This window comes from Bemisia tabaci, chromosome 1 (assembly GCF_918797505.1).
Source record: "Bemisia tabaci chromosome 1, PGI_BMITA_v3".
NCBI classification, from domain to species: Eukaryota; Metazoa; Arthropoda; class Insecta; order Hemiptera; family Aleyrodidae; genus Bemisia; species Bemisia tabaci.
Window position 1 is genome coordinate 58,659,563 of NC_092793.1, and position 22,062 is coordinate 58,681,624.

A 22,062-nucleotide genomic window follows, 5' to 3' on the forward strand; every position below is an offset into this window, starting at 1 on the left:
TTTTTTTTACATTTTATCGTAGTTACATGACACATGTCTGCAGAAAGACAGACAGAGAGAGGGGAAAAAAGTGGAAAAGTGCTAATACCTTCGAATTAGAGAGGGGCTCAGCTGTTTCCTATGTAGGCGCTTTTTTAAGTTCCCTGAAAAGGATGAGCAACGTTGAGTGAAAGAACTCGCCTCACCAAAATTTCAACTGTAAATTTTGAGAGAACTATGCTACCGCTAAAAAATAAATTATGGAAAAACTATTATCATCCTCCAATCTTTGATATAAGAAGCTTAAAATAAAGGTTTCACAGATTAGTCTATTCCAAATATGTTAGGCCCCTCTCCGCCATCTTGTTGTTGAGCTGGTGTGTCATTTGAACGCATTGCCGCTAGTATACCAGAATTTCTTAAGCAGGTTGAAACAAAAAAGCGTGCTATATTGGCTGAGCGCTTAAAAAATGAGCTGATCAGAGCTGGATCAATTAGCGAAAATTGCCAAAACAATTAGGAACCACCGCGGTGCGTCGAAAAAGTTTGTCCGCATGGACCAAGCCGTGGCTATGGGAGCGTTTATAAATTACGTAACGCTCTAAAGAAGAGGGATACGAGCCTACGTTACGCTACATTACAAGACAAGCGTTATGCAGCCCTGTCTATTGGTATAGAATACACAAAATCAAAAATTGATCATCCTCTATTTTTTTACGTGATTTGTCACACTACATAGAGAAAAAAACTTCGTGCTTGGGACCCGAAGTTGAGGTCATATGGATCTCTGAAGTTTTCTGATCACGCATCCAAAAACTTCAGGTCGAGCTACCGAAGTTCGGGTCAGACATCGAGGCACTTCGGTATGTACCGGAGTACTTCAGATGTGTGACTCGAACCCTTCGGTATATATCGAAGTACTTCAGATGTCTGACCCGAACTTCGGCAACTGGACCTCAAGTTTTTAGATACGGGACCCGAAAACTTCAGAGATCAATATGACCTCAACCTCGGTTCCCACGCACGAAGTTCTTTCTCCGTGTAATTTCCCACAATTTTAGGGATCTTAAAGGGTAGGAGGAGGAGGTCCGTTAAGCGTTACGTCATATTAACGGGAGTCCGAGGTCAGAAATTCCTAAAAAGTTCGTAAAGTAACTTATGATGGCTCTCTGAGTCTATGTACGTGTTCTCGGAACGTAAGAGGTGGATTTGACAAATGCGATGGATACTACCGCGACGAGTAAAGCCGCGCCGCGCCGCGGTAGAACTTATTTGCATATCATATCCAGTTGATTTGAGACGATCAATCGACGGAGGCCCACTGCTGCCGAGCGATATTCCCGCCGAGGCCGTGGATCGAGGGTTGCGGATATTCCCGGTGAAATTGTGACAACGCGGCGATGAGCATCGGTGAGCGGTGACCCGGACGGCGAAGCTCACTCGCAGCCACCGCCACCCGCACCTCAACACGGGGCTCGGCCCGCTCCGCCCCGACACACAGTTCAACACGTGTATCAGTCGCGAATGCAAAATTTCCCTCGACGCACAGTGGATCGAGTCAGTTAGAGAGTAGTCGGAGAGACGCACACATGCACCGATTACTCAACGCGAAACTCTGATGAAAGCAAGAAGGCATGGAACCAAGGGTGTTACTACCTGAAGGTACCTACTTCAAATCTTTGAGCCTGAAAATGAAGCTTCATCCGAAGCTCGTTGAGATGTGCTGAGATGATTCCATTCAAGATGCGATAACTCGACATCAACCGTTTCACTTAGGAAGTTTATCTAAGTTCCTAAAAGTCGCAGAGAGTCCTGGTAACGATTTTTTGCAGTTCCCGGATTTCCGGACTTCCGGCCAGAATGAGTTAGTCGCGCTGGTCATAGAATCGGGTTTTGATGTTTGATTCCTGCAGACTAAAGCTAAAAATAATAAGATCTATCTAATCAGCAACTCTCTACATTCAATATTAACAAAGATGTCGCGTAATGAAGAATTCGTTCTGAGACGTCATCCATCGCAGTAGTGACACACTTGCTTTCTTCCACCTTGCTTTCATCAGTCGGAGTGACACACACATGCACCGATTACTCAACGCGAAACTCTTATGAAAGCAAGAAGGCAGGAACCAAGGGTGTTACTACCGAGAAAGATGACTTCATAAACCAGCTCCGTGAAGTTGGCTGACCAACGAGAAGCACGAATTCCAAAAATAGGTCCAGCATTTTCGAATGTTTCAAAGCATGCTGTCTAGGTTAATATTGAACGTAGACAGTTGCTGTTTGGACTTATTTCAATATCTTTAGCTTGTCTGCAAGATTCAAGCACTAAAACACGATTCTGTAACCATTCGCGCGACTGACCCGTTCTGGCCGAAAGTCCGGAAATCCGGGAACTGCAAAAAATCGTCACCAGGACTCTCAGTGGCTTTTAGGAACACTAGGTAAACTTCCTAAGTGAAACGGTTGATGAGTTATTGCATCTTGAATGTAATTATCTCAGCACATCTGAACGAGCTTCGAATGAAGCTTCATTTTTCAGGCTCAAAGATTTGAAGTACCGTTATCTTTTATCATGTATGAGAAATTCATGCAAATTCAACGGCTGAAAGCTATGAAAAAATTCTAAAAAGCTATGATAGCCCTTCATACTGAACTTCCAGGACGATCTAGACCGTGGTTGATAATCAAGGTTACTTTTAGATGTCACAAAACATCCTCACTCCACGGTGATTAATGAAATATTTTTTTTCCGATGGTCTGTTTCAATAACCACCCTGGTATGATGACCGCGACACACCTAGTCGCTCCGATTACATGACAGCATAATCAGGGCGGACTTGGCCCTAAATTAAGTTGGGGCGGGCCCCTAGGGGGGTCTGGGTGGGCCCCAGTAGATAGGGGGGTCCGGGGGCCCTCCCGGAAACTTTTGAAAATTAGGCCTTTTGTAGAATGAATTTTACGCTATTTTAGACCTATTCTTTATATTATTTTTGAAAACATTATCCAAAAAGAGACCAGAAAATGCAAAACTTAGTATATTTTCTCTAAACTGATGGAAAAATGAGAATCCTTTGTCTTCTTGGAATTCAACTGTTATTTTCCTCTTCCAACGAAAAATTGTGCAAAGCTAAATTCGTAAGAAGATACCTAGAATCAAGTAGAATATTAATAGGACAGTCTAAAAAGAAACATTCGAAAAACACAGTTCGGATTTTTTTGTTCGTTGTTTTTTTTAAATGGACTTGTTAGCCGCCTAAATTGACAACTGTCTTAATTTTTTTTGACACGTTATATTGCGATCCTTTCTTCGCTTGCTCATAGAAAAATCAGTGCCGATTACTAGTTAAATGAAGCGTAATGAATGAATAAATCGATGTTAAATTCTGGAAAACACGTAACTCGGAATCCGCCATCATGAACCTGAGACTCGTAAGGGATGCTCATGTTTTGCGTGTATCTTATGGTCTCAGGGATCATGAGTTAATGACTGCGGATTCCGAGATACGTCGTTTTCAGAATATAGCCATCGAAATAAAATAAAAATGAAAATAAAAATACAACTAAACAAAACAAAAAATTGACAAAATCTGACACTTTTGAAAATTATTGTGTTAATTAAACTGGAAATAGAAACCCAGTTTTTACGCCATTAACAGCCTTTTTAACTCTGTTGAGGTTCCACGATCCCCAGTTGATTAATCTCGTGATCAATAGATTTGGTCAAATCTATTGCTTCGTACAATAAACATCAAGAAAGTCGTAGTCTTGCCCAACTTTGCGAATCGAATCCGCGTTTTATTAAAGTTTTAGTTTCGAAAATACTCGCTCACAGGTAACTTGGGTGCATGGTAAGGTTAAAACATACCTAAAGACAAGTAATAAACCATTAAAGTGGCCAGTTTGACTTGACTGTTCAAACAAGATTTTATAGGCGCAATGGAGGCAGTTTTCGCAAATAGGGGGGAGGGGCGAGGCTTGTGTTACGTATTTATTTATTTTTTTTGAGGGGGGGGATGGTTCGAGCTTGCGTTACGATGCGTTACGGAGGGGGGATGGGGGTAAAAAAATCGGAAAAACTGCGTTACGTATTATATGGACAGCCCCCATTATGGATTTCGCTAAAGGGGGGAAAAATCGCCGAAGGCCCCTACGAAATCCCTTGAGGAAGGTAGGAAAGGTTCCCTACTAGGGGCCTCCAAAGTTCAAAATTGCATAGAAATGCGCCCTCGAGGCCTCTCTGAATCAGTACCAAAGGGCCCCCGGCAAAAAGGACCCTTTTTTCGAATCGGCGATAAAGAGCCCGGTGCCTTGAAGGTCCTTAGAGGCGGTATAAAACCGCATCAAGGCCTCTTCAAATCGGCAATAAATGGTCCCTTGGAAACGGCAAAAAAGGACTCCCTCGAATCAGATAAAGGGGCTCTTTTAAGGTCCTTAGAAGCGGCAAAAAAAGGCTCCATCGAGTCTTCTTCGAATCGGCAATAAATGAGTCCTTCAGGGCTCTTCCGAAATGACAAAAAAGGACCCCTTTGGACTTATTCGAATCAGAAAAAAGGGCTCTCAAAATGCAACGCCCTTAGATACGGCATGAAAAAGCTCCTTCAGGGCGCTCTCCAAATCGGGAATAAAGTGTCCTGTTCTCTCAGGAGTCTCGGGGCCCTTTCTCGAGGACGAACCGAAAAAGCCCTCGGGCGCTTCTTCGAAACGGCGAAATACGGCCCTTCAAATCGGCCAAAAGGGGCCCCTCCGGGGCCCCTTTTGGCCGATGAAAGTGGGGCGATCGCCCCATCGCCACCCCGACCAGTCCGTCCCTGAGCATAATTGAGAAACCAAAGACAGAGTCAAATGGCGCCTTACGCCAGCACTTGAACATAACTATTCGTGCTCGATGGATGGGCGTGTTGCATACATTCAAATGTGAAGGTGCTCTAGCTTGTCTTGCTCTGACAAGGAATCTATTTCTGATCGTCGCGTCGCTCGTTGCGCGTCGCAACCAATTGAGGGAATCCATTTGTCATTACCTCTAAATTTAACTATTCGCACCTCAGCTTAAACACTATTCGTACTTAATCTAACAAGAAAGGAGGCTCTGTTTCATGATTTGTGTGTTTTATCGCATACCGAAAGCGACAATTAGGGAAAAGACAAATAACACTTTTGGCTTCGCGCCTCCGTTAAGCCAGCGATAGTCACGGCATTTTAGAAGGAACAGTAACTGGGAGAGAGTTGCCAAGTGACTGCCGCGTCAAGGTGCTACTGTACTTCAACTTCTCAAATTTGCTGGATAGGTGATGTGGCAACGAGGTAATTTTCTGTTTCGAAACCTCTTTCTCTCTCAGCTTTCCTCTTTTCCACCCCACCTCCACAAATATACTAAATCCGTCTGCTTCCGGACGCTCCGTTCTCGTAGAGCTCTCTTCAAAGGAGGCAATTTGAACGGAAGTCTACGAGGACGCCTAGAAATTTGCATCAAACTACCAATTGGAGCAGTAGGGTACATAGTGTCAAGCGTCATCAGGCGACAGGCGCTGCGAACATTGTGCTAAAGGTGTTCCTCCAGCTGCTGGGAAATGAGCAGATGCTAATAATGAAGCTTTAGCGTAAAATTGTCTTAGATGTGGCTGTCCAGGGTACAAAAATAAATTCCAGACAAAAAGTTCCAATTTTGAATTATCAAGTCTGTTTGAAATAACATTTTCAACCAGCACTTTGAGACAGAATAAGTTTAAAAAGTGAAAATTTAACCTGAGCTGTGACAGTTTGATATTATTTAGTTTATTATGTAAATACAGTGCGGAGCAGAAAATCTAATGCGATCTTGCCATGTTTTGAGCTCAAAATTTTTACATTAAAATGAAACTTAACTCATTATTTTCGCGCGAAAATCAACTAAATTACTTGAAATTTATTCCACATGGATACGTTATAGAAAATTCCATTCAAAACTCACACACCGACTTAATACAAATTGATGAAACAGTACTTCTGCAAAATTTAGTTTTATGGACCAAGATCCTTTTTCTTATAGACACATAGATGTCTTAATCGAATCAAGTTCAGCCGTAACGTTGGGTTGAAAAGTCCACGTGACACAATACTTGTGATTGCGGGATCAGATTTTAGAAGTTTTAAATTTTCTGCCTAAAGCTGTAGCTTCATTAAAAACTTAATCTCTTTTTTTCTAAATTTAAGTGGAAAAAGTATTCCTTCCAAAATATTTTTACCGCCAACATGGTATTATCATTACTCCGGGAGAAAGCCACCTTACAAACAACCAGGAGCCCTGATTCATTAATTAATAACATTCATTCATTATGTATACATTAAATTAACGTATAAATGGTCATTAGTTTACAAGCAATATTTTTAAGAAGTACACTAAGATCAGTTATAACGAAAAAGACACAAACAGAGCGAACAGCACTGACAAAGGGAGTGCATCGCTGCACTTCTCAGGCAAAGAAAGTCAATGCGCCTACAAACCCGTGCGTATGCAACACGCGCATCCATTGAGCTCGAATAGTTGCCTTCAGACGCTAATATAATTTTGTAAGTCGCACAGCGTTCGTTGTTCGATTTTTTTTTTTATTTGACCAAGGACTTTTATTGATTCCAAACAATGATGTGTATAACATAATTAGACGTTATCTTTCAAAGAATACCAATGATGATATCACGCCGAAAAACTAATTGCACTAAAACGGGCCTATACGTTTATGGAAGCTCAAAACTTCAAATAGGTTAATGGCAACAAGGCGCCATTTGTGCTGCGCTGAATTTAATTAGGCACTGGCAAAGGTTTAACATTTCCGCCTTTTGAGGTTTAGCTTGGGTGCCTGCAGCTGAATACAGATACCGCGTGGATCAGTTGATGCCGACGTTTTCAAATCACGCTCACATCATCCGAAACTGTTGTGATATGATGGAAACTTTATCCGTCGAAACGTCTTTGGGATCAGATTCCTAGCTTCTTCCTTCACTCTCCCTCAAATTATCCTACATCCGCACGTCCCTTCCTTCTTCTCCTTCCCCTTTTCCCTATCTCCTCCTTTTATCATTTCCCTCTTCACATTTTCATTTATCTTTCTTTTTTCCCATTCTTCTTTCACTTTCTTCTCCTCTCCTTCATATAATTTCTTAAACTTTCTCAACTAATTCATGTCTGGAACCCCAAAACTATAACACATAAATATTCTTTCAAAAGTCTTAATATGGTTATGTTCGGTCTCTTTCATGTTATCCTTTTGAACTAAATTTTTCAACCGGGAATTAATACTTCTATCTAATTTATGAATCTGCATAGTAAAACTGATGGTACATGTGCTATTTCTAAAATTAGCCGAAAGCAGTAGTTTCTTATTGAAAGATATCGTCTATTATTCCACGAGGAGCTCAGAAATTATTTGCTATGAGTTTGCTAGAATTCCATACTTAATAGATAAAATAAAAAATCATCTCTCAACTTGTAAAGTATTAGGTTATTCGGTTGGGAAATTTTCAGTCATCTTGATGAGCTTCTTTCAGGGATGTCTAAAACGCAAATTTAATAAGCGTTGCTTTTACGAATTTATGCATTATGCACCGGCACCCGGCACGGTTCTCAAAGAAGCTCGAAGCGGACATGCATTGCCACCGAAGTTTTTTATTCGCATTCAATTAAAGCAGAAGTTATGCACGGTTTTATAATTTGTTCGTTAAAATTCTTTGATGATGGCACTTTTATCTCCTTGGAATGATTTAATAACCTCTATGACTTTTACTTTCTGCTTTACAGCACTTACTGCTCTCGTTAGCCTAAATGGATTGAAAAGTCTGTCAGTAGTGACGCTAATATTACTAAACAAGCAGTTCCAACGCCAACGCGTTGGAGGGCGCTTCTTTAACACTGCGCATGCGAGGAACGGTTTCATACGGCCAAGCGAGAGTATTGCGGACGGACGATGTATAACAAATTGCCTACGTGAAGGTGGTCCGGCAGCAACATACCCGCCGCTAGTCTCTGGAAAACAATAGAAAATAGTAGTTGCGTACGTTGCCAGCGAGCGCGCTGCGAGCGCATCTGTTTCAATTACCTAGCATCGAGTCGGGCCTCTAACTTTCTATTCTCTCTGACATAACCTTAAACCTTCAACCCAGAGCCGCAAACAGCTGACGCTTGACGATGCTGCGCCGAGAAAATGAACCAATCACAAAATAGCACAGTAATACGTCACTAAAATGAAGAGATCACGTGACTGTTCGTGATTTTTTCGAATCAATCTGAAACTACAACCTCGAATATGAGGCATTTAAGCATAACGAAGCCCCAAAATAGTTTAACCAGGTAATACGCCCGTGCGAGATTGTTATGCTTAAAAGCAAAACATTTCACGAAAACTTTTACGAATACCAGATGCAGAAAAAAATGAAATTTTCCCGGGTGTACCAGAATGGCGTCATTACCCATAAGGCAAAAGGGCATGTAGTATAGTACATGTTACATCGGGGGAGTCGAACGGTTGGAAAGGGCGCATCTGGTACCCAGAAGCGCCCAAAAAGAAAAACTACAGAGGGGAGAGAGAGACGGAGACAGGCTTCTCACCATGAACCCATCTCATACTTATATTTTATGATACATTTTTTAATAATTTTGCGTAGAAAAAGAGGAGAGGATTTTAAATATTACCAGAACAACTCTGTGGCTCTAATGTTGTCTACTGAAATTGTTGGCTTGCATAATAACACACTGGAAAAATTAAAATCACACCGGAAAGCAATTTAAATTGTTTCCAGCCTCTATAATGGGCCTGTTGCAAACTTTTGCTAGAGCAAAACTAAGAGTTGTTTCTTATAGATAATGCCTCAAAAATCACGATGAGCGCATCGGCAAACTCTGAAATGCACTCATAACTTCACAAACTGCGTAAGAAATTTGCGGTTTTTTGAGCTTCCCGCTTCAAAAACGATACTACGGCACAGGTGAACATTTTGTAAGAGGAGTCGTTCCATTGTCGGCAATAATCATCATAGCCGACGCCAATCCGCCAAAACACGTTTGATGGGACGAGATAACACCTGAACTGGATTAGACCAGATAACAATCGGTGTGTTAACGTTCATATTTTCCACGCCCGAATTGATTGACCTTGAACTCTCCTTGAACTACGCGCGGAACTGCGTGCAAGCGTCGGCCATGATGAATATCGCCGACGATGGAGCGACTCCTCTAACAAAATGTTCGCCTATGCCGTAGTATCGTTTTTTGAAGCGGGAAGCTTAAAAAAACGCAAATTTCTTACGCAGATTGTGAAGTTATGAGTGCATTTCAGACTTTGCCGATGCGCTCATCGTGATTTTTGAGGCATTATCTATAAGAAACAACTCTTATTTTTGCTCTAGTAAAAGTTTGCAACAGGCCCATTCACCGCAAGCGAAACTTTCATTTCGCAATTGACACGACCATTTTCCACAGGTTTTCATAAACCTCGTTTTAACAGCTTACCCATCAAAGATAATTACTGCAGCGGCGTCCAAACATGGTCCATGTCATGATCTTTGTCATATGCGCGCATCGATTTCATCTACTGACCGAAGCCACTATAGCATTCATAGAATGTTTGAGGTGGTGGAATGTTTCTGAGGTGCGCTCTTAGCTTCCGTGGGCCTTAGTTTCTTCACCATTTTGCATTCAATAATTTTTACTTATTCAGAGTGTACAAACGATTTTACTCACTTGGTACATACAGCATTTGCGAGTTACATGCAAAATATTGACTACATTTAAACCATCACTCACCTGCAACAGATTGAAAAAATGTGGATTAGACATATTCTAATTTAAATTGCGGAGAAACAAACATTTTTGGGTACAGAATGACAAATCGCCATGTATCTCGGTCTTTAAATCGATAATGCACGATAAATTGCCGGGCGATAAGATCGCTATTTTATCGCGTTAATGTCGAAGAAGTTAGTTCAGATGTTTATGATCCTAGCAACTTTATCACCGATAAATCGATAAAAAAATTGCGACTCAATTTTAATACATCACGATTTTTCCATTTAACAATGCTCCTCAGGAAAGAGCATTTTCATTGGAGATGCTCTCATTTTCGCTCTTAGCATTTTTCTTGAAACCCAAGGACAAGAAAGAGATTAGAGTTTCCCCGGGAAAGCGGAACAAGCCTTAGCGAGAGAAAAAAAGGAAGTGAGCGCTTTTCGCGTTTGATAAGGTTTTCATTTGTTGAGGCAAAAGGTATTGGAAGTGTCACATTACAACGAGAGTCGAGCATTGTTGCCATATTTCCGTTCCGGGCGATCATAACTTCACTCATCCATGACACCAGCCCCTCAACGTTCTGTCTAATTGTAAGCCAAATGAAACCTATTGCCAGTGTCACCCGACCCGCGTATTTGCTCCTCACCTCGTCTAAATTCACACGGCAATTTTTTGTACAAGCCTCGCGGCTCAAATCCACCAATCACTCTTCTTCACTATTAGGAGTCCAAGAGGAGCTCACTTAAATGCGAAGAATTTGTCATTGGCCCGTGCAAAGTTTTCTAAAACGGAGAGATAAAAGATCAATGAAGGAACCGTTCAAGTATTGCGTAACGCAATTTTTCCGATTTTTTGACCCCCTTCCCTCCCCTTTAGAACAAAAACGTGACGCAGCCCTAACCCCCCCCCCCCACATTCCTCTTTGTAACGCAACCTTAACGCAGCCCTAAACCCCCTCTTTGTAATGCGATTGCGCGCGCAGCCCTAACCTCCCCCCCCCTTTTGAATTACGTAACGCTGGCATGACCTTCTCACCCCATTTTTTAAAAAAATCAAGAAAACGCTGAAAGAATTCCTGAAAAGATTCATTCGTACGTTTTTTAAAAGTTTTTTTTCCTCCCGGCTCGGATTTGTTACGTACCGAGGGGTTGACCCCCCCCTCCACCCCTTGTAACGCACCGTAACGCTGGCTCAAACTTTCCCTCCCCCTTAAGTGCGTTACGCATTACTTGAACGACCCCAAGGGATTGAGTTTAAACAAAAAAGGAACACGGTGTTTGTCTCCTAGAAAAAAGTCTATGAGGAATCCTAAGTTTTTCTGATAAATGGGCCTGTTGCATGCAAGAGATACAGCCGCGCGAATAGATTTTTCAGAGGTTAAATGACACGAAAATTACGATGGTCACATTAAAAAAGTCTGAAATACATTCCTTACTGCGCAATTTGCGTTGTTAGGAACGCGCTTTTCAAATTTCCCGCGTCTGGGGGCAGTTTTCTAATCACCGGAAACGAGCAAACGGCGGGCTCGGTGATTTCCGGAAGATGCCGAGTCGTTGTTGTTGTTATTTTTTCCTTCAGTTTGCTTACAAACCCAACGTGATCTCTTATAGTGGTGCATATACGCTTTATGTGGTAACCAAATCGATCAACTTTTAAATATCCAACGTAATCCTTCGCATTTCATTTCACGATATCACGAGCTCCGATTTTAGCGGCTCTGGTGCTTGCACTAGAGCTGCTATTCCGGACGGTCCCAGCTGGGGAGTATCAATGCAGCATGTTACATTGTAGAGACCGCGCGTTGGTTGATGGGAATCGGCGCCATTTTCGGCTATGTTCCTTGTCATGACTTTATTTTATTGCATACTGTTTTATTGTTAGTCAATGCTATGTTGTGTATTGTATTTTTGGAATCATGGTGATACAGTCAACAATTCAAAACTTGTTTGTGCTTTTATCTCGTGATGGAAAAAATGTACTTTACGTTCAAAATTTGAAAATTTGAATTTTAAAGTTTTCGCGGTTAAGGAAGCTTTAACTACTGGGTTGGAGCTTCCTAGTCATATTACTTGATATCAGCTGATAGCAAACAAAGGTTACCAGGGAAACCGTAAACGTCTAAACAACTATCGTGGCCATTGGGGCGATTATTGAAATGATATCGACTGTATGTCGCCGCTTACGACAGGACATAGCCCTATCTTAACTGTGTAATATATCGCAATTCGATATTGTTTTGATTTTTAAAAGGAGCAATTCATTCATACAGTTCCGATTAGTTTTGGCGAACGGGCCCTTAACCTACGACACTCGGCTCATGGGAATTTTTTAACTTGTCCTGGACGGACTCGTCTGTAGCGCCTCGTTCTTCGTTGTGTGTGTGATTTCGTGAAGAAGTTTCTATGGCAATTTGCTTTTATTTGTGAGCTGTTTTTTCACGGGATTTTTGAATGTTCTGTACGAATAAATTCGGTGAGTACCTCATTTATCCCTCCTTCCAGTAAAATTATTTCAACTTTTCCTTCTCCCTCATTCTGGACCCACTCATGGGCTGATTATTTATGAAATTGATCTTCGAATACCTTTTGATGAGCTAGGGAAATGGAACCATCTGCATCTCATGGACAATAAATAGTTGCCGTAATTAAGGTCATCCCGTGATTAAGGTGCCGTGATTTAAGTCATAAATTCTTCATCTAATTCTTGATTCATCTCCAAAATGTCTGCTAAAGCTTTCATGCGCTTCTCCTTGTATGCATGAATGAGCAAATTGGGTATCGAACAAGCGGACACTTTTTGAAAATTTAGATGATTCTGGACAATATCGTACAGAAGTCCACGAGCTGCAGATAGAACCATTACCTCTAGCTCATCAAAAGTTATTCGAAGATCATTCAACAACCTCTTTGACAAGTTGCAAAAACTTTTCGTTAACAATAGTGTCACACGGTACTAGGAATATTTACTATTTAACGAACCTTATATTTCCCTGACTCAGTCCTAAATTATAGAAGTATGCGTTACTTTTCCAGCAATCCAAAAAAACAATTATACAAAAAACCAATACCTACACTTTCAGATATAAAAATGCAAATTTTTTGCAGCCTCGCTAAACGACTTATCAACCAGAGATTTTTTAGGAAGCGGACCTCCAAAGAGCTTTCAAAATTAAAAGTATACAACAAGTGATAATGCCATGTATTCGCCATATCAAAGCCCAATACACATTTATACACCGGCTACGTAAATCTGCTAAGTTACAAAACATGAATCGACAGTTGTCGGATTGTACATCAATGACAAAATGTGTCTAGGCCCTCATTCTTGACTACAACTACTGCCCCCAGAGCCGCTCTCCGACGCCAATGCGTTGGAGCTTCCTGCTTGTTTAGGTTACCTATGTTGTCAGTTTTAGTTGACCGGAAATAGCCGCTAATTGCCGTTAATTGTTTCCGTTAGAAAACTGCCCCCAGACGCGGGAAATTTGAAAAAGCGCGTTCCTAACAACGCAAATTGCGCAGTAAGGAGTGTATTTCAGACTTTTTAATGTGACCATCGTAATTTTCGTGTCATTTAACCTCTAAAAAGTCTATTTGCACGGCTGTATCTCTTCCATGCAACAGGCCCATTTTGATTCGGTCGGGAGACACTAGGCAACGCCTGAGGTTCCATACGACGTTTCTACTTTTTAAGGGAAGGACCCGAAGTTTTTTTCCGGTGTGGCGGCGTCGGGATCCAGTAAGGGCGCGCGGAAAGGAAAACGAATCAATCTTCATCGGTGCCGTTGGGGCAAGAGCAGGCTGCGATGGAGCAAGCTGTTCCCCATCCCGCGTTCCGCCGTCCGCCGTACTGCGGGTTAATTTTTCATACTCGATTTTTCCCTCGATTTCCAACCCCAGAGCCCCCCCCCCCCTCCCCCCTGCCGTGACTATGGTTTAGAGCGATCGTGCTAAGCTTCGGCGGATTAAACGCTCAGCAATGTTGTCGCAATGATATTGGAACTAGTTCTTTTTTGTACGATTGGAAAAAGATGAATAAACAGGAGAAGACGAAGAAGAAGAAGAATAAGAAGAATAAGAAGAAGAAAGGGAAAGGGAGGAATAATAAAAAAAGAAAAGGTAGAGGAACGAAAAGGGTGAATAATAGGAGGATCGATAGAATAACGAAGGCGGAGAAGATGAGGAAGTATGAAAAATATGATCAAGTCGAAGAGGACGAGGGGACAGAGAGGAAAAGGAGGAAGAAGAAAAAGAAGAAGAAGTAGAAGAGGAAGAGCGTGAGGGAGATGGGTGGAGAGGAGAATGGGAGAGAGAAGAAGAGGAGGAAACATTAAAAAAAGAGAAGAGGAGGGTGAAGTGAAAAATAGGAGGAGGAGGGAGTAGAAGAAAAACTAAAAAAAAAAGTAAAGGAGTACGAGGATGGGGGCGAGCAAAAAGTAGAAGAATTGAGAGCTGAAGATAGAGGCGAGAAAGAGGTAAAAAACAAAGAGGAGAAATGGAGAGAAGAAAAAAAGATAAAGGTGACGTGTAGAAAACGGAGAGGACACAAAAGAATGTGAAAGAGGAATAAGAAGACGACGAAATATTAAGGGAAAAAGATTAGAAATAAGAAGAGAAGGAAGGAGATTAGGCGAAAGGAAAGGAGGATGAGAAAGAGGAGAATAAGAAGGATCAAAAGCAGGGATTTAGAGAATGTCTTTTCAGAGGGGTTCCGAGCTAATTCGAACCGATTCATTTCAGATTGCAGCTTTGCGCGGAAAATTAGAAAAGCTTGCGTGTCAAAGAGAAAGCGTGATCCGGAGCAATTTTAACATTCACAAGGAAACGGCGTGACGTGACATAATGAAAAACCGCGGTATCTAAACTGGTCGTCCCTGACAGAGTCACAAAACGTCACGATTTCCTCGGTCAATTCGCACATTCCTCCCTGATAACTTATTGCGATACGGCAACATCTAGGGGGGGGGGGGGGGTGTAGGCATCGCAAAACAGATGGAATTCTAAAATTATTCCGGGACGTTCGAAACGCGATTAGTCTTACTGGCAAGGGACCAAGGTATTTTGAACCGATGTCTTGCATCGCTGCAATGATTTTTTCATAAATAAGGCTTCGTTTTCTATAAGAAAGGGAATTTGGCAGCTTCAGCTTATTCCCACCTCGGTATGAACTAGAAAATTGGCTTCTCTTCTAGGCGTCGAGTCGAACCGCAAACGACACTTTCTTTTCGGATGAGATCCAGTGCCTTTTTTAATATAAATAGGCTGACCCTTATTTTCAAATTCCCGACGACTGAACTGGGGAGCTGTACACGGGATAATTATAAAAAAACTGGATTTTTAACCCGCCTCTCCCCTCGACATAGGTCTACATTCTCCTCCCCTTAAAAACTGCATACCACTACTTGACACTCCTTCCCCACATATCGTAGGAAATCACTGTTAAAGCACGGTGTTTCACTTACTTTTTACTGTTGAAAAAATTAATAAAAGCTATCTTACAATAAAAATTATTCGTTTTTTGACGTTATTTTGATTTAAATTAAATGTTCTCTTGATTACTTTGAGTTCCTTAATCATAACTAGATCCCCCAGCGGCCGTTTCACTTACAATAATTTTTTGCACGCCACGTAAGAAAAATCAAGATGGTGAAATCAAATTTAAGTTTCCAACTTAACGTATCATCTCTGTTCTCAAGGATGACATAAGATACAGATCAGAATCGATTCCTTGCTCTCCCAAACTGCGGGATTTAATCCCATTAACAGAACAGAACAGCCGAGTCCCTGTTCGCAAATACTCTGATACTTCAGGCAAAGATTCCTGGACTCGCGAAGATCCCGCAGAGTTTGAATGTCTGCGAATTTTCTTTAAGAGGTCTGCACTGTTTCGCCAACATCTGAAGGTTCGAGTCCATTAGCTGATGAGTAGGCAGTTCTGACTTTTTGTGCTCTCTACGTGTATCGGTATCTTGGGTGACTTATCTATTTGATACGAAATGTGGCACTGGAGGTTTTACTAACTGCAAACTCACGAACGATAATCATCCCTTCCAATTTTACCACCAATATACGTAGTATTGCCACAAAACGAGACAAATTGTTGTACTGCTGTATTGCCAACCTGGGTATAAAATATCGATGGCAATAATAGAACAATACCGCGTACCTGCAAACTGACAATTTTACAGGACAATATAAAACTTTGCCATTTTTGTACTTTTGAGGTTAGGATTGCAATTTTGTTTATGCATTACAGCATTTACAGCACAAAGTATCATTACAGCGATTCCACATGGAATTGGAACAAAAAACTAAAAACATCAGCCTGCGTATTAGATACTGTAGAAAATGGCAAAGTTGCTGGCTCAGTTTCGCCATAATTGGGCGTATTTCTATCAAACAGAACTATGTACATTAAAGCATGAGCCCTAAGACCCATATAAATATGTGTATAACAGGGCTCACGTCATGATGCACATAGTTCCGTTTGATATAAATACGTCCAATTGTCAGTTAGGCGGTATTGTTCCTCAGTCATCGAGGTGTTCATGTAATGATTGAAAAATGACGTTAAAAATGTCGTACTTGAGATGTTTTTGTTTTCCCCGTTTTCATCAAACATCTGTAGGAAGTATTATTATTCCTGGCGATATTTCAAATACAAAAGCGGAAAGAAGCGTAATTGAACCACTAAGGACGCTGAAAGAATAGCGCTCGAAACTTTCAGTGCATGCTCTGGCGCCTGTCTGCCAGTGTTTGAGCTACGATGATCAGTGGCGTGGCGTGCTTTGCGATCTATCGATATTTCCCCATTTGAAGCTGTGGTAAATAATCGATTCTTAAGGTGTTCGCTGCGAACACCCTGTTTATCGATACTTTTCCGTAGGTTTAAATGACCGATCAATCGATATATCGCAAAGCACGCCACGCCACCGACGATGATTCTAGTAGGAGAACGAGGCGGAAAGATCAAAGCGCCCGCTGCAGCATTCGACGAACGTCTATACTACGAGTAAACGGAGCTCACCGTCGGAGGATCATTACTCCGCAAGTCAAAACACGGCTCTTTCTGCAAAACAGCTTAGCTGCACCCCCAGAAAAGCCCTATCGTCAATTCAACGCAATGCATTCAAGAGTTCGCCGGGGAATGGAGTTACGCCCCCATACCAGAGGGACGACGAGACTCGAATGCGAAGATACTGCGGAAGACAACAGTAAGTGCGTTTGGGCGTGGGCCTCGGTTAGCACGGGTTCTTATGCGTTTTGAGGCTCGTACTTACTGTTCTCTTCCGTAGCACGGCGGAGATCCCGTCGCTTTGCCTCTGAATAGAGAAACCACGGCCAGGGACGATGCAATATCGTCGCCCCTCTGACTTAACAACGCATCTCGATTTCCGCGCGCGCCTTGCATTAAATATAAATCCGAGCTTCCTGGGGCTCTTACGGGAATCGAGATACGTTTTTACGTCAGAGGAATGGCGATATGCGATGGCATAAAACCATGCATCCCTACGTGATGAAGATCGTAGCCATAATGCCCGCTCAAGCACGGCACAATGCGGACCCAGCCATCGTCCATCCTCCGATCTATTACTATCCCTTTGAGGGACGAGCTTTTATACTTTCAAATGGAGGAGCACTCTTTCGGGTCCTTGAACGCATGTATGACGTAATACTCAGACCGATTCAAACCATCGGAACTTTGAGGGGTAAGATCTAATAGCTTGCTACTTGTTTGCCCCGAGTTCTTGATTCATCTTAAATGAATTTCTGGAGAAAAGCGCGATTTTAACAGCGTGGACAAAGCTTAAAAGAAGTTTCCTTGTTTCATATGAATTTTAAATGAGAATTAAATTTGCGATGCAGCCAAGAGTGACAAATACAAGTATAGGGGCAATGCGCATCAAGTTGGTAGCATTATAGGTTCCCTTCATTTATTATGAATGTCTTAGCAGCCAAATCTAATTTTGAACCAAACTAGAATATCCTCGGCCAAAAATTTCAAGGAACTTGAAAAACACACACCTTCCTGCGTGTAAGTTTTCCTGACTCTTCCGACTTCCTAAACATTGAATTTTCTTAATCTGCGTGATCGCAGAAGTGCCGATCGTTGCGATTTTTCTACAGTTCCTGCATCTTCTACTAATTTAAAATATTTACCCTCGGTAAGATGCTTTAAAGTGATTTTCCTTGGAATTGATTTGGCCTAGGATGTTATAGTTCAGCCTATAATCGGGTTGTTCCAATGGCATAAACATTCAAATTGAAAAACTTGATGTGACCAATTTGCGGGAAGCATGACAGGCCTTAACCGTCCCATTGTTCTTTATGTTTTCCTTTTGACAAAGCTGCGATAGCAACATTCTCACTCACCACCAGTGGCGTAGCTAGGAATTCTGTAAGGGAGGGGAGCCCATTCCAAAACGTGACGATTTTACATTATTTTGTGCGCGTTCCTGATCACATTTTATGTCTACCCCCCCCCCAAAAGTAAAAAAAATGTACAATTAACAACGCTAGGGGGGGGGGGTTACAGACCCCTTGGACACCCCCTTCCCCTTTCTACGCCACTGCTCACCGCCTCATCTGTGAAATATAGGGAAATCGGGGGTAAGATACATGAGATATAACGGGAACTCACTCTGTGGAGACGTCGAACTCGCAGGATCCGGGAAGGACGAGCCTGGGCAGGACGATGCCGGCCTTGCGTCTGCTCGTCTTGATGGTCTGCGTCGTGAACTGCCAGCACTCGGCTGCGGCGCCCGGGCCGGGGAGCTGGTGGATGAGCGGCGAGTGCGGCGACAGGATCGTCAGCCGCCGATGGTCCCCGGGCGGCATGAGCGAGAGGTGCGAGGGCACGCGCCGGGAGCTCGTCGCGAAGAGCCCCCGCCTCCGCTCGGCGTGCGACTCGTCGACGGACTCCTCCCCGGAGATGGTCCGCCGGAACCGGTTCCCCATGATCCGGATCTCCTTCTCCAGGGACTCGAGCGAGCGCGCCTCCACCGAGCTGCTCACCACCCGCCGGAGCTCCCGCTCCGACGAGGCGTAGAACGTGCGCTGCTCGTGGTTCCGGAGGCTCTCCATGGACCGAGAGTTGACGTTGGCCGAACCCGTGTCCGCCGTGAGCCACTGCTTCCGCGACTCCTGCCCGACGACCGAGATGCGGTGACCCTCCTGGTACGAGTACCCGCGAGGGAGGGCCCCTCCTGGTCGTCGCTCACCTCCGATCGACTCCGCTGAACGCTGCTTCACCACGCCCACTTTCTCCTCCTGGTACGACAACTCCGAGCTCGTGGAGGTCTCGCTTACTGCACTTCGCGCCGAGAGTCTGTCTTTGTCGATTCTGCCCTCGGCCACATTGATCGTCGCGAAGAGCTTCGCCCCTGAGTCATGCTTGAAGAAGATCTCCTGCTCGACCGGTCGTGGAGATCCACTGCTCGACTTGGAGTGGACCTTGTCGTCGAGCTCGAAAGACGAGTCCTGCTCGTCGATGGTGCTTCTCGAGTGTTCCTCCCGGCTCGACGAGCTCCTGTCTCTCCACGACGGGCGCGGCGAGAGCTCGAGGGTGGTTGACGTGCGGTACCTCTTCGGTTCGCCGATGGGTCTTTCGGGGTCGTCGGGATTGACCTCCACGATGTCGATGCTCGACTCGGTGTCCTGCGAGTCGGAGCTCTTCTTCGCGCCGAACGCCACGAGGTTCCGCATGCCGCCTCCGTAGACCGCCGACGTGGAGATGGATTTGATCTTGGAGGCTTTCGTGATGCGGGACTCGTTCGCCGAGAACTCGTGGTTCTCCTCGTAGATCGTCGAGTGGGCGTCGTCCGCCGAGGAGGATTTGAACACCTTCTCTTGCCGCTCCGTCGACTTGGAAGACGTCACCGTGCAGACTACTCGCGACGTCTGCTGTGACGTCACGGTGGATTGTGACGTCACAACTGTCGGCGTCGGGAGCGGGTCCCCCTCCGTGACGGCCACGACTTGCAGCTCCTCCTCTTCCTCCGCCATGACTTGAAGCTACTACGCTGAGTTCTTGGTCTAGGATCGCGGTGTCCTGTGATCAGACTATGTCCATTTTGTGAGAGTCTTTTTTATGTCATAAAACTTTTAAGGCTTTCCGGAACTGTTTCTGCCTGTTCAGCCTTTTCAGCCTCCACGTTTGCACTGTCGCCATCTTTGAGAACCTGTTCGAACAAAATTTTAGGTTTTTTGCTCCTGACGAGGTGTTTTGGAATAAATTAAGAGGGTTATCAGGATGAGAGTTTCGCACTAACTTAGCAGTTAGTAATTTTAGAACAGTTAATCGGATAATGACCGTAAAAATATATCACAATTATTGGGTGCGAGTACTTCGAGTACGTGCTGAAAGTCCATGGTGAGAGGTTGCATTTTGCAATTCGGAACTATAAGTACTGGCTCTTCTGGAAAAACACTTAAGCGCATAGGGAAACTAATGGCACATACGTTGTTTTTAAACCGGGCTAGAATTTATAGTTCCAAATTGCAAAATGTAGTCCAATTTTCCATCCGTTCTTATTCACTGTGTATCTTGAAAGCTCTACTCTTTGATATAGGCTTATAAGATATTAATAAAATATTTACGTATGAAAAGAGGCAGCAGAAAAGAACTTTGCAATTGCATTTTCGGCTTTTTTTTCTTTTTTGGTTTGTTGTGCGCTAGTATCACGAAACGTATACAGTATGTGAACTATTTCTGTCGGTTTCAGGACAAAACCTTCCGACAGAGGGGAGTGGAATTGTATAGCTACGGGTTCAAATAAGTTAAAACTTTAAACACTAGGCAAAGACGAAGGACGGCGTTGTAATTCGACTGTCAAGACCTGAATTTACGATTGTTTAAATTTTTACGACTTTGAGAATTAGGCCGCGATGGCGTCAAAAGTTGCCATACCGCACACAATGCAAGTAGACAGTTGCCGATTTACGGCATCGAGTTTGCCGCGTATATCTGCACGAGAAGATCGTGTTTCGACTTTATAAGCATGTAAACGCTTGAAAATTCCGAACTTTTTCTCCACCATTGATTAGCATTTTTATGAACTCTAATTTTTATTCCCCCCGCATGACTGTGAAGAGTTCTCCGAATGACATTTCAAATTCTCGGTCAACAGAATGTATAATTGAAGAGTTTTCTGTTGGAGAATACCGAAAAAATCTTCAATTGATGGACTTAAATTCAAATCTCTCAAACAAATCCTTATTTAGAGTCGGTTAGACTTGTTGAGAAATCAGTCATGTTCCATTGCGGTATATTGTTAAAAGATTCTAACTAGAAGTTAGATCAAACTGTTTGGAAAAAATTGATTTTGGGAAAAGGTCTACTACAAAAAAAAGTTCAATTGTTGAAGCCAAACGTTAGGTGCTCCGTGTAAATCGAATTATTTGGTTCATCTAAAAAAAAATCGGTACATCTATAGAGTTTGATTTTACGAACCGAACTTTGGCTTCGACAAACCGAATACATAGTTCGATCAATGTGAAACACTGAGGATTCGATTCATACCCTTAAACTTTTGTATTGTTATTGTAATTTCATGCTTACATACTCAGTTTTATTCAGCTTTTACTGAATGAAAAATGAAATACAGAAATGTAAACTGTAAAGTGAAAATAATGTGAAATTCGTCGGATAAAATGAATGACTTTCTTTTCAACTCCTCCGGTTGTCGCTTGAATAAAAAAATCGGCCTCTGCAACCTCAAACTTGGCTATCTTAATTTACTTCCGGATTAAAAAATGCACTTTAAGTTAAATGTACTGCAATTAAAAATTTAAGACTTAAGGCCCTATTACCCCGCATGTTTTACGGTAAAACTAATATAATCTTGCAAAATTGAACCCTGAGATAGTTAAATTTCCCATTTATTAGAAAAGGCTATCAATTCTGGAACAATCTTTTAGCGGATAGACCGGCTGGCAAAACTGTAGCTTAACTCGTAAAACGAAAACTGCGCCCGGATAACAGATGACAGGTGCAGGGTTATAAAAAAACTAAGGGTGTTTTATTTTCCGGCTAAGGAAACTAAGGAACTGACATAAAACAGAGTGGAGAGATGCGGAGAGTTTGGCAGAGGGTGATTCTTCCAAATTGACAACACCGTCGTTTGTCTATTCGAATACGTTGAAAATAATCGATTCTATATGTGTCTCTAGATATCGATTGTTATACGTAAATTTAAATGAACAGAATCCAGTGTTGCCACTTTTAAGAATCGTTCTAAAAAAAATGCTGACTACAAATCCATAGCACCAATAAACTTGCTACTTAATGTGCATGTTCTTGCAGGTTGAACTGCGCAAGATGTGTATTCC

The 22,062-nt window shown here is 42.7% G+C and overlaps 1 protein-coding gene across 7 annotated transcripts in view; it reads right to left on the reverse strand.

The window, feature by feature from the left end:
• Nucleotides 1-22,062, reverse strand: part of dnc (phosphodiesterase dunce) — a 774,040-nt gene that overhangs the window by 420,789 nt on the left and 331,189 nt on the right. Inside the window, exon 2 of one of the 7 annotated variants that reach the window (XM_072304304.1) lies at nucleotides 18,374-19,913. The exons of the other annotated variants lie outside the window; for them this stretch is intronic. Within the exon in view, the coding sequence (XP_072160405.1) occupies nucleotides 18,374-19,737 (1,364 nt within the window). The 5' untranslated portion in view covers nucleotides 19,738-19,913. The remainder of the gene's footprint in view (nucleotides 1-18,373; nucleotides 19,914-22,062) is intronic. 7 annotated transcript variants of the gene reach the window in all.